Source organism: Protobothrops mucrosquamatus, unplaced genomic scaffold, assembly GCF_001527695.2.
Source record: "Protobothrops mucrosquamatus isolate PMUCROS unplaced genomic scaffold, P.Mucros_1.0 scaffold_43, whole genome shotgun sequence".
NCBI classification, from domain to species: Eukaryota; Metazoa; Chordata; class Lepidosauria; order Squamata; family Viperidae; genus Protobothrops; species Protobothrops mucrosquamatus.
In genome coordinates this window covers 14,821-28,155 of record NW_015386119.1, presented here as the reverse complement: position 1 = coordinate 28,155, position 13,335 = coordinate 14,821, and the positions used below count along the sequence as shown (strand labels likewise).

The 13,335-nt window shown below is 45.6% G+C and overlaps 1 protein-coding gene across 1 annotated transcript in view; it reads right to left on the bottom strand.

Moving 5' to 3' along the window:
* Positions 1-13,335, bottom strand: part of LOC107283037 (proline-serine-threonine phosphatase-interacting protein 2) — a gene marked incomplete at its 5' end in the record, with an annotated part of 28,981 nt that overhangs the window by 14,283 nt on the left and 1,363 nt on the right. Inside the window, 4 exons of the mRNA XM_015810885.2 lie at positions 686-748; positions 6,959-7,065; positions 10,409-10,443; positions 12,353-12,430. Coding sequence (XP_015666371.1) covers positions 686-748; positions 6,959-7,065; positions 10,409-10,443; positions 12,353-12,430 — 283 coding nt within the window. The remainder of the gene's footprint in view (positions 1-685; positions 749-6,958; positions 7,066-10,408; positions 10,444-12,352; positions 12,431-13,335) is intronic.

Below are 13,335 nucleotides of genomic sequence, written 5' to 3'. Positions count from 1 at the left end.
GGGAGTTGAAGTCCACCAGTCATAAAAGGGCCAAGTTGGAAGACCCCTGGTCTGGATCCAAGCCCGCAGTTTCATCAAAATGGCCGACTGAGGAATTCTGGGAGTTGAAGTCCACCAGTCATAAAAGGGCCAAGTTTGAAGGCCCCTGGTCTGGATCCAAGCCCGCAGTTTCATCAAAATGGCCGACTGAGGAATTCTGTGAGTTGAAGTCCACCAGTCATAAAAGGGCCAAGTTTGAAGGCCCCTGGTCTGGATCCAAACCCGGAGTTTCATCAAAATGGCCAACTGAGGAATCCTGGGAGTTGAAGTCCACCAGACATAAAAGGGACAAGCGTGAAGACCCCTGTCTATGGAGATTCTCCATTATTCAGGTCACAGTTCTCTCCAAAGGTGCTTTTTTCAAGAGGCAATTTGGATGTCCTTTGTTTTTCCCTGAAGACGTTTCACTTCTCATCCAAGAAGCTTCTTCAGTTCTGACTGGATGGTGGGGAACGGAAGAAAGTATAAATCCTCCCATTTCCCCACCATCCAGCCAGAGCTGAGGAAGCTTCTGGGATGAGAAGCGAAACATCTTCCAAGAAAAAACAAAGAAAGTCCAGTTGCCTCTTGGGAAAAAAAATGCACCTTTTGGGACAGAATTATTCAAGGGATAATTCCTTTTCTAAGGAAAAGAGGAATCACTCACTTCTAAGGTTTTCTTGTACTGCAGATTCCGGTTTTTATGAATGGCATCCATTATTAGTTCAATCTGTGAAAAGAAAAGGAAAAAAAAAACACCGTTTGTTTCCAGGCAAAACATTTTCCCATTCTAAAAATAGAAGATTGCACACCAAGAACCAAGAATGGAAAAATCTCTCTTTTATTTTTAACCTTGCAAAGCGCAATTCTTTGTTCACCCTAGAGCGGGGCTAGGCAACCTTGGCTCTTTTTTTTTTTTTATAGATTTTATTAATTTTTATAGGGTTAGGGATAAGATTGGGATTTGGGTTAGGATTGGGGTTGGGGTTGGGGCTTTTCCAAATAACATTTTCAATATTTAGCAAAAAGCGTAATGTCTGGGTGCATGTATTTAACTAACAATAATAAATATAGTTAATTTTCATAAACAATATGTTAATTCATCCCTCAATAGCCTTCTTCTTGCTAATATATATTCAAAATTACATATCACGTTCCTTTCTCTCTGACTTGTTTTTCTAGCCATTGATAGAAATTATCCCATGTTCTAAAGCAGACTGAGTCTTCTTTCTCTTTAATCTTTAAAGTCAATTTATCCATTTCTGCACACTCTTAGGATTTTCTTAATTAGTACCTCTTCAGTTGGTACGTTTTCATCTTTCCAATGTTGGGCAAATACAATTCTTGCTGCCCTTAATACGTGTAGTATTAGATATCCGCAATCTTTCTCATAATTAGCTCCTATTATTCCTAACAAAAATAATTCTGGTTTAAAGTCTATTTGTTTTTTAGTGCAACCTTGGCTCTTTTATGACTCGTGAACTTCAATTCCCAGAATTCCTGAGCCAGCCATGCTGAGGGGAAAGGGAGAGGTTTCCAAGCTGAGCCAGGCTGGCTCAGGAATTCTGGGAGTTGAAGTCCACCAGTCATGAAGGAGCCAAAGTTTCCCTCATGCTGGCTCAGGAATTCTGGGAGTTGAAGTCCACAAGTCATGAAGGGGCCATAGTTCCCCCATGCTGGCTCAGGAATTCTGGGAGTTGAAGTCCACGAGTCATGAAGGGGCCAAAGTTTCCCTCATGCTGGCTCAGGAATTCTGGGAGTTGAAGTCCACAAGTCATGAAGGGGCCATAGTTCCTTCATGCTGGCTCAGGAATTCTGGGAGTTGAAGTCCACGAGTCATGAAGGGGCCATAGTTCCCCCATGCTGGCTGAGGAATTCTGGGAACTGAAGTCCATGAGTCATGAAGGAGCTATAGTTCCCCCATGCTGGCTGAGGAATTCTGGGAACTGAAGTCCACAAGTCATGAATGGGCCATAGTTCCCCCATGCTGGCTCAGGAATTCTGGGAGTTGAAGTCCACGAGTCATGAAGGGGCCAAAGTTTCCCTCATGCTGGCTCAGGAATTCTGGGAGTTGAAGTCCACGAGTCATAAAAGAGCCAAGGTTGCCTAGCCCTGCCCTAGAGAGTTTCAACTTCAATCCTTGACTTATAACCACAATTCAGCCCAAAGGTTCTACTGCCAAGCAAGACGGTTGCTAAGAGAATTCTGCCCCAGTTTATGACGTTTTTTTGCCACAGTTACTAAGTGAATCACTGGCTTGTTAGTAACACGGTTGTTAAGTGAATCTGGCTTCGCCAATTGATTTTGCTCATCAGAAGATTGCAAAAGGGGATCGTGTGACACCCCAGGAGGTCATAAATACGAGCCGGTTGCCAAGTGTCAAAATTTGGATCACATGACCAGGGGGATGCTGCAGCGGCCGTAAGTGTGAAAAACGGTCGTAAGTCACATTTTTTCAGTGTCGTCGTAACTTTGAACAGTCACTAAACAAATGGCTGTAAATCAAGGACTACCTGTATTTATAAACTGAGTGGAATGAGGCAGTCAATGGTGCAGGAAGCAATGGTTCCATGTGGACTAGAAACCCGATTTCATTTAACAGGGTCAGCCCCTTTGAGGCCGGCAAATTCAGGAAACAAAAATCAGTTGGATTTCTAAAATGATCTTTTTCAAGTAGTCCTTACCTTACGACCACAGCTGAGCCCAAAATTTACGTGGCTAAGTGAGACATTGGTGAAGTGAGTTTTACGGCTTTCCTTGCCACACTTGTAAAGTGAATTACTGCAGATGTTAAGTTGGTAACGTGGTTGTGAAGTGAATCTGGTTTCCCCCATTGACATAATATTAATAATAATAATAATAATAATAATAATAATAATAATAATAATAATAATCATCATCATCATCATCATCATCATCATCATCATCATCATCATCATCTATATAAATAAAAATGTAAATGTTCGTTTGTTCAAAATCTTAAATCTCCGAAAGTTCTTCACCGATTGCTTTGAAATTTTGAAACAACATTGCATTCGAATACGCGCGTGTTTTTATATACCTACTATTATATAGATGTCACACCTGTGGCAGGTGAAAACATGGGGTTTTTTTGAAAAACAGCGCCATCTGTTGGACGTAAAAGCAACACACGCTAACCAGACTGAGCCACAGCAACGCGTGGCCGGGTACAGCTAGTAATAATAATGATGATGATAATGAACATGATGATGATGATGATGATGATGTTGGAAGGGACCTTGGAGGTCATCTAGTCCAACCCCCTGCTCAGGCAGGAAGCCCTATACCAGTGATGGCGAACCTTTTAGAGACCGAGTACCCAAACCGCAACTCAAAACCTACTAATTTATCACAAAGTGCCAGGGCCGCATCAGCATTGGGCCACCGTGCTGCAAAAATGGCTGCCAGCGCACTGCAGGGTGAAGATACAAGGTGCTGCACCACGCAAGAACGGGGCAGGGCTAGTATCACACAGGCACTAGCCCCGCCCCATTTGCAGCATGTGCGTGCTCGTGGCCCGGTGCACGCATGCACGCATGTAAAATGCTTCCCCCTCCCTTTTCTTCCAGTCCACCAGTCGACAATGGTTGGTGACCTCTGCTCTACCACCTCTACTCGTGCTTGCTAGTCGGCCACTTTGCCTCCTTTGTGCTGGGCGGGGCTCCTGATGGCGGCCTGATGGACCTGCTGCTGGCGGCGGTGGCGCGCGTGCCAACAGAGAGGGCTCTGAGTGCCGCCTCTGGCACGCGTGCCATGGGTTCGCCACCACTGCCCTATACCATTTCAGACCAATGGCTGTCCAGTCTCCTCTTAAAAACTTCCAGTGTTGGAGCAGCCACAACTTCTGGAGGCAGGCAGTTCCACTGGTTAATTGTCCTCACTGTCAGGAAATTCCTCCTTAGTTCTAGGTTGCTTCTCTCCTTGATTAGTTTCCACCCGTTGCTCCTCGTCCTGCCTTCAGGCGCTTTGGAGGTTGAGTTACTCTTTAAGTTTCTTTTTCGTGTTTCCCCTTCCCGTAAACCACAGTTTCTCAACCTCGGCAACTTTTAAGATCTGTTGACTTCAAGAATTCCCCTGCCAGCCGTGGGAATTCACCCGTGGGAACCCGCCCATGTTTGCTGGGGAAGTCCGGGACTTCCACACCTCTTAAAGTTGTTAAGGTTAAGAAACACCACCGTACACTAAGAAACATTTTCTGTAATAGTCCTGTTTCTTCCAAAGGTGCTTTTTTTTCACGAGGCAACTGGAGTTCCTGTGTTTTTCTTTGAAGACATTTTGCTTCTCATGTAAGAGGCTTCTTCAGTTCGGACTGGATGGTGGAAGGATTTATACTCCTTGCACAGACGGTCATTTGCATGCTGTTTTTTCAAAAGGCAATGCAAATGAATGCAAACAACCGGCGGTCTGCAAGGAGTATAAATCCTTCCATTTCCCCACCATCCAGTCATAGCTGAAGAAGCTTCTTGGATGAGAAGCGAAACGTCTTCAAACAAAAACAAAGGAAGTCCAAGTTGCCTTGAAAAAAAAAAAAGCATCTTTGGGATAACTATGGCCTGGATGACTGAGAATCTCCATAGACAGTCGTGTTTCTTCCAATATATTCCTAAATGTCTCTTAAACATTTGGTTATTCTGGCTAGTGTGCTATGTGGAAACTCAACCTTTGTGTAGTGGAGGAGGGGAAAAAACCCCCATTGTGATGTCCTTTGATACTAAAAACTAAAAATTGGCAACTGTTAATCCTGAACTTTGAAATATCACATAAGCTTAAACGAGGAAATTGCACACAGGAGGTCTTTGACTTGCAAAAGATCAAATAATAATAATAACTGGAGAAGATAACAAAATACAAAGTCCTACAAATAGAAATAGAAAGACTGTGGCAAAGGCAAGCAAGGGTAGTACCAATAGTCATAGGCGCCTTGGGTGCAATCCCAAAAGAACTGGAGCACCACTTGAACACCATCATCGGCACTGACACATTCGCCATCAGTCAATTGCAAAAGGCGGCCTTACTAGGAACCGCTTCCATCCTGCGACGAGATCTGTAATACCATCAAACATCCACATCTGCCTATCCCAGGTCCTTGGGAAGGACTCGATAGGCAGACAAAAGGCCAAATCCAGTCTGAACATCTGGCTGACTGTGCGATGATCCGTAATAATAATAATAATAATAATAATAATAATAATAATAATAATAATAATAATAATAATAATAATAATAATAATAATAATAATAATAATAAAGTTGGAAGGGACCTTGGAGGTCATCTAGTCCAACCCCCTGCTCAGGCAGGAAACCCTACACCATTTCAGACAAATGACTGTCCAGTCTCTTCCTAAAATCTTCCGCTGTTGGAGCATTCACCGCTTCTGGTGGCAAGTTGTTCCACTGGTTAATTGTCCTGACTGTCAGGAAATTTCCCCTTAAGTGTTCCAGGTTGCTTCTCTCCTTGATTAGTTTCCATCCATTGCTTCTTGAATGGTCTAGTCAAAGTGGACATTCAAGGTTACAACGGCCCTGGAAATAGTGACTTGTGACCGTTTTTCACACTTACCATAATTGCAGCATCCCCATGGGTCACGTGACCCTATAAAACCCTATCAAACTAATATTGCCTCCCATGGATTTTAAAAGTTTGGTTTCCATGAGGGATTGTTCAGATTTCTTACCCTCTGAAGACTCATGGATTAACAGGGATTGGAAAGTCAAAAAGTTGCCATTCTACCACAACTAGTCTGTCAAGGTAATGATTTAAAAGCTAACCAGCTGATGTAATGTAAGATGTGACGATGGAATGACTCAGCAGGGTCTGTGTCTCTTTAAGAGCCTTTCTCTTCCATTTCCTGCTGTAACTGCTGTATGTTGGAACCTGCTGTATTACCACGTGTATGTATATTGTTCCTGGTGTATGATATTGTAGATAGAGTAAGATAGACCACCATTTAATATAGACCACTGTTTACTGTGTTTACTCCTGGGTTATCTCCACGCAATAAGACTGTGCATGCTCTGACATAGTCCTCGACTTATCACCACAACTGAGCCCAACATTTCTGAAAAACGGTCATCGGTCGCTGTTTTCAGTGCCGCTGTAACTCTGAACGGTCACTAAACAAAAGTGTGTGCGTCAAAGACTACCTGTAGTTACCATAACGTTGGTGGAAGGCAATGAAATTATGTTGCATTTTCTCAATCTGGAGGGCCTCCAGAAGCATGGGGTTGGGAACTGTTGGCTGAGAATTCTGGGTCTTGCAATCCTTAATATTTCAGGAGAAGATAACATTTGGAAAGCTGGTCTATTGACAGTGTAGCCATGAGCTTGGTCTTATAAGACAGCAGTCTCCAACACTGGCAACTTATGACTCGTGGACTTCAACTCCCAGAATTCCTCAGCCAGCATGGCTGGCTGAGGAATTCTGGGAGTTGAAGTCCACGAGTCATAAGTTGCCAAGGATGGAGACGCCTGCTATAGGATGGGCTGGGAAGTTGTCTGGCATCCCTAGTTATCACCCTCACATTCAGTCAAGGAGGCCTTGTCATCAATAATCTACAATGTCAAGGTATTGATTTAACACCCAACCAGCTTATGTAATGTAAGATGTAATGATGGGAATGACTCAGCAGGGTCTGTGTCTCTTTAAGAGCCTTGGTATAAAGGGAAGGCTCTGCTGAGCTGTTCTCTCTCTTCCATTTCCTGCTGTAATTGTGGTTTGTTGGATCCTGCTGTATTAGCACGTGTATGTATATTGTTCCTGGTCTATGATATTGTAGATAGAGTAAGATAAACCACCATTTAGTACAAGCCACTGTTTACTGTGTTTACTCCTGGGTTATCTCGCACCATAAGACTGTGCACGCTCTGACATGCAATTTCAATTCATATTTATCAATGATACTCTGAGATATTCCTTACCTTTTTACGGTGAAATTTTTGCTTTTCTCTGAAATCCTCCATTTTCTTGGCTTCTTCCCTGAGGTTCTGGGCTAGCTGCATATGGATCTGGCCAACCGTCTCCACTCCTTAGGAACAAGAAATCCAAACGGTCATCAATTCTGGTAGGAAAGCCGCTTTTATTGTCGTTTTATAGGTGAGAAACCAGCACAAGTGGTTTTCTACCTTGTACAAAGCCATCATTTGCTTAAGCATGGTCCTCTCCTTAGGCTACAATTATTTCACATTTCCCAGTTCAGCAGAAATGTGGCCTACAAACCACAATGGCTGGATTCACATCTTTTAAATCAGGGGTAGTCAACCTTGGCTCTTTTATGACTCGTGGACTTCAATTCCCAGAATTCCTGAGCCAGCTTAGCTTAGCTGGCTCAGGAATTCTGGGAGTTGAAGTCCACGAGTCATAAAAGAGCCAAGGTTGACTACCCCTGTTTTAAATCAAAGTCAAACTCATCCAAACAAACCCTGGTTTACCCTTCGCTGTGATTCTCACCGGGTGCTCAAGGTTGACTCAGCTTTTCATCCTTCCGAGGTCGGTGAAAAAAAGTGAGTTTTGCCTTATTTTATAACCTTTCCCACCACCATTGCTAAGTGAATCACTGTTAATAACACGGTTGTTAAATGGATCTGGATTCCCCCGTTGACCTGGCTTGTCGGAACGTCGCAAAAGGGGATCCCGGGACACACGGCAACCGTCATAAACGCGTGTCGGTTGCCAAGCGTGCAAAATTTGATCACGTGACCATCGGATGTTCGTAAGTGGTTGTAAGTGTGAAAGACGGTCGTAAGTCACTTTATTCAGTGCCCGTTGTAACTTTGAACCAGTCGCTAAGATGAAGGCTTGTGAGACTGCAACTGACTGTGCTCTGCTCTAAACCATCATGTCATTTGGGTCCAACATTGCATTCGGTCTGAACCCAGCTATGGTGACTTATACTCCAAACCATGATTAAAACTAATGATGCTCGGTTAAAGCCACTGTTGTGATCTCTTGGCTAGCCTAAGAGTTAACTCAAAAAGTTAGCATCGCGTGTTAGTATCATCGGACCCTACACTTGTTCCAACACACCTCCTTGGACTACTGTCATGCCTCTGTTGGAGCCTGAATCTGCGGAGGAAAATGAGCTGGAACGGGACCCTATGGAGGCCGACGGAGAGGGATCTGTGGCTCCAGAGGAATGTGGGGAAGAGCAGGCCAAGGCAGGCCAGGGCCTTTCAGGATTGGGACAGGATGAGCAGGAGAGGCAGAGTTCAGGTGATGAGCAAGGGCCACCCCCTCCTGATCCTAGAGCACGGAGAGTGGAGAGAAGGAGGGAACAACGCAGGCAGGTTCAACTACTCGGGAGGAGAGCATCCCGCCCCTCTCCACAAGGCACACCTGGAGACTGAGATGTAAGGAGACGCTGTGGGGAGAGGCATTTGTCAGGAACAAATGCTGATTCCTTGGAGTTTTGTATGCTGTTGCTGATCTTGGAAACAACTCTCTGATCTCTTCGGTGTTGTGATTTCTGCTTGGAAACCATTGGACTGACTGACAGCGTTGCTTGGATGTTCAAAGACCTCGGATTGTATTTTGGCTTCTTTTCTGAAACTGCCCAAGCAAGCTTATATTTCTACAGACTCGTTAGATTTTGGGTGTATGTGTCATTCCTTGTTATCTCCGTGGCCTTGAGTAAATTCCTCTCCTAATCTAACTGTGTGTGAAACTAATTGCAGCCAGAGGCGGCTGAAGGTGTGTGTGTCTTCCTTTGTTCTGGGGCTTGCCAGAAACGTGGGAGCATTTGGGGGAAACTTGGAGCAACTGCATTGCCTCTGTGCCATGCCCTGGGTCATCACAACTACCAAAACATCTACAGTTACTAAAGTAGCAGGAAAAAGCTGGGCTGTTTCTATGACAGAAGAGAGAGCTCCATTTTCTGGGGTCAAGGAGAGTTCTAGGGCTTCCCAACCTGGTCATGACCCTAGTGACTAACTCTACTCTAAGATGAACAAGATGTATCTCAGAAGTTCCTGCCTGCTGACAGTAACAGTACTACAATCCAGCAATGTGGGAAACTCTCAGGCTGCATGTCCTAAGGGAGCCCCAAAAGTTGGCCGGCTGACAAGTAGGGTTCCTCAAACTCTACAGCAGGGATGTCCAACCTTGGCAACTTTTAAGATCCGTGGACTTCAACTCTCAGAATTCCTCAGCCAGCCATCACCAGGAGACAGAGAGTTCTAGTCCCGCCTTAGGCATGAAAGCCAGCTGGATGACTTTAGGCCAATCACCAGGAGACAGAGAGTTCTAGTCCCGCCTTAGGCATGAAAGCCAACTGGCTGACTTTGGGTCAATTACCAGGAGACAGAGAGTTCTAGTCCCGTCTTAGGCGTGAAAGCCAGCTGGGTGACTTTGGGCCAATTACCAGGAGACAGAGTTCTAGTCCCGCCTTAGGCATGAAAACCGGGTGGGTGACTTTGGGTCAATTACCAGGAGACAGAGAGTTCTAGTCCCGCCTTAGGCGTGAAAGCCAGCTGGGTGACTTTGGGCCAATTACCAGGAGACTGAGAGTTCTAGTCCCGCCTTAGGCATGAAAGCCAACTGGGTGACTTTGGGCCAATTACCAGGAGACAGAGAGTTCTAGTCCCACCTTAGGCATGAAAGCCAACTGGCTGACTTTGGGCCAATTACCAGGAGACAGAGAGTTCTAGTCCCGCCTTAGGCATGAAAGCCAACTGGCTTTGGACCAATTACCAGGAGACGGAGAGTTCTAGTCCCGCCTTAGGCATGAAAACCGGGTGGGTGACTTTGGGTCAATTACCAGGAGACAGAGAGTTCTAGTCCTGCCTTAAGCATGTAAGCCAAGTGGCTTTGGGCCAATTACCAGGAGACGGAGAGTTCTAGTCCTGCCTTAGGCATGAAAGCCAACTGGCTTTGGACCAATTACCAGGAGACGGAGAGTTCTAGTCCCGCCTTAGGCATGAAAACCGGGTGGGTGACTTTGGGTCAATTACCAGGAGACAGAGAGTTCTAGTCCCGCCTTAGGCATGAAAGCCAACTGGGTGACTTTAGATCAATTACCAGGAGACGGAGAGTTCTAGTCCCACCTTAGGCATGAAAGCCAGCTGGGTAACTTTGGGTCAATTACCAGGAGACGGAGAGTTCTAGTCCCACCTTAGGCATGAAAGCCAGCTGGGTAACTTTGGGTCAATTACCAGGAGACGGAGAGTTCTAGTCCTGCCTTAGGTATGAAAGCCAGCTGGCTGACTTTGGGCCACTGGTTTTATCCTCAACCAGCACGCATGGTGACCCCCTTATCTGGGTATTATGGGAATTGTAGCTGCCCGACAGGGAGAATCCACAGGCAAGAGCTGATTTATTTCCCCCACAAACCAAGTTCAAACTTGGGTAACCGTGACATGCCGCAGAGAACTTACGTTGCTTGAAAACCTCCAGTGCTCTTCTCAGGGTGCTAAAATGAAAGGAAAACAGACAATGCACACTCTGGGGGTTGAGCAACCGCGAAATTGCGTTGATGTCACCGAAACACGCACGCACACACGCACACACACAAAACAAGACTTCGTTCTGGGCTTCCAGAAATGACTCCAATTTCAACACCTGATTAGGCAAGTTCTGAAACTCAAAACTGCAGCTCTACAGTCAGATAAATTTCTGCACTTCTCTTTCCTCCTTTGCTGGCGGGCCGAGGAAAACATTTCTCAATCGTTCCGTGGACACTCGAAATGCAAAATGCAAAATGCAGAAGACCCGTTTAGTTCAGGGAAGAACAAAACCTCGTGTGCCTTCACGGCCCAAGGTCAAGTTCGCACAATGCACTAAGCCGGGGCACATGAGTTGCATGCACCTTATTAGTGGGGTTCCTCCCCCAATCCGCTAAAACCTGAAGAAGCAAACCACATTTTTTGCCTTGGGTGAAACCAGCAAATGACTCGTGAAACAAAGCCAGTCTGCGTTTGAAGGGTGGAAGGCGGAGCACGTTGCTCCTTAAGGCAACGGAAAATCCGAGGGGCTGCCCTTCCCCAAGTCCACCATGACTGCTTTGAGATTAAACCAGTTTGGCCTAGGACAGGGGTAGGCAACCTTGGCTCTTTTGTGACTCGTGGACTTCAACTCCCAGAATTCCTGAGCCAGCCACGCTGAGGGGAAAGGGAGAGGTTTCCAAGCTGAGCCAGGCTGGCTGAGGAATTCTGGGAGTTGAAGTCCACCAGTCATAAAAGAGCCAAGGTTGCCTACCCTGGCCTGGGGGTTAAGGCATCAGGCTGGAAACCAGATAATGGTGATGGTGAGTTCTAGTCCCGCCTTAGGCATGAAAGCCAGCTGGGTGGCTTTGGGCCAATCACCAGGAGACGGTGAGTTCTAGTCCTGCCTTAGGCGTGAAAGCCAGCTGGGTGACTTTGGGCCAATCACCAGGAGACGGTGAGTTCTAGTCCCGCCTTAGGTGTGAAAGCCGGCTGGGTGACTTTGGGCCAATCATCAGGAGACAGAGAGAGAGAGAGAGAGAGAGAGAGAGAGAGAGAGAGAGAGAGAGAGAGAGAGAGGGAGAGGGAGAGGGAGAGAGAAAGAGGGAGGGGGAGAGAGAGAGAGAGAGAGAGAGGGAGAGAGAGAGAGAGACGACAGATAGACTTAGATCAGGGGTAGGCAACCTTGGCTCTTTTATGACTCGTGGACTTCAACTCCCAGAATTCCTGAGCCAGTATGGCTGGCTGGCTCAGGAATTCTGGGAGTTGAAGTCCACGAGTCATAAAAGAGCCAAAGTTGCCTACCCCTGAGCTAGACCTACACCTAGACATAGATGTATAGATATAAAAAAACATTCCAGGGAATGAAAACAAGTGTTAAATTAGATGTCCTTGACAATGGCAGAGAGAGATGCACCAAGGAGGACTTCCTTTTGCCCACTGCTAGGCCAAGTCATCTCCATAAGTGGCCGTGAATGGGAACAGGTAACCATGCCCCAAGAGAAAGAACAACTGTCTTCCCGTGACTGTATTTTCCTTCCAAATTAGAAACTAAATCTTAACCCCTTGGAGTACTCCCACGGAGATAAGGCCAGCCTGAACAAATGGCAAAATAACTGCAAATTCCTCAGCAGGGGACTTCAGACAGCAATTCCTATCAATTCATTTCCCGCATAGATGCAAGCATTGATTTGTGAGTCATTATTAAAAAAAATAAAAAATAAACCATCCATCGGATAGGATTTCCTTCTATTTTCAGAAGTTCATCTGGACTTTTTTTAAACTAGGGATAAACGGCCAGGCTGAAGTCTCTAGGTGAATAATGGGGCATTTGACCAAGAATGATAGCTTAAGAGATTTCTCCAAACTTCTTTTTTCCCCAAAAGTGGGCTGGCTTACTTTAGCTCTGTCTGTCCACACGGCTTCTTCCGTGACAGGTTCATCAGCTCCTTCCCATATCTTTCTTCTATAGAAGCCCTGAAACAGACAAAGATCGGTGTAAACATCAGGTTCTAGGCAAGCACAGAGTGCTGATCCATGATTTCATAAGAGCCGTGGTGGCCCAGTGGCTAGAATGCAGTATTGCAGGCTGACTCTGCCCACTGCTAGGAGTTCGATTTTGACAGGCTCAAGGTTGACTCAACCTTCCATCCTTCCGAGGTCGGTAAAATGAGGACTCAGATTGTTAGGGCAATACGCTGACTTTATAAACCGCTTAGAGAGGGAATGTAAAGCACTGTGAAGCGGTATATAAGCGCTAGTGCTATTGCTACTGCCAATAATAATAATAATAATAATAATAATAATAATAATAATAATAATAGTAAAGTTGGAAGGGACCTTGGAGGTCATCTAGTCCAACCCCCTGCTCAGGCAGGAAACCCTATACCTTCCTTCCTTCCTTTTTGTTTCCTTCCTTCCCTCTCTCCCTCCCTTCCTCCCAGTTGCTAGAATGCAGTATCACAGGCAGACTCTGCCCACGGCCTGGAGTTCGACCCTGACAGGCTCAAGGTTGACTCAGCCTTCCATCCTTCCGGGATGGGTAAAATGAGGACCCAGATTGTTGGGAGCAAAATGCTGACTCTGGCTGAGGAATTCTGGGAGTTGAAGTCCACAAGTCATAAAAGGGCCAAGTTTGAAAACCCCTTGACATACATTAGTCCAATATTTTTACATGTTCTATATTATAAAAAATACTATATTACTTATATCTCTTATCCCTCTTACTGTAGGGCCCCTTTATATTCAAAGTTATCTGTTCTTTTAACTGTATTCAAACAAGTGTTTGCTCATATAATACTCCACCTGGTAGGGAGAGTGAGATCTCTTGATCTCACTCGTCGCTCCCATGTAACACCGTTGCTGCGCGAGCTGCACTGGCT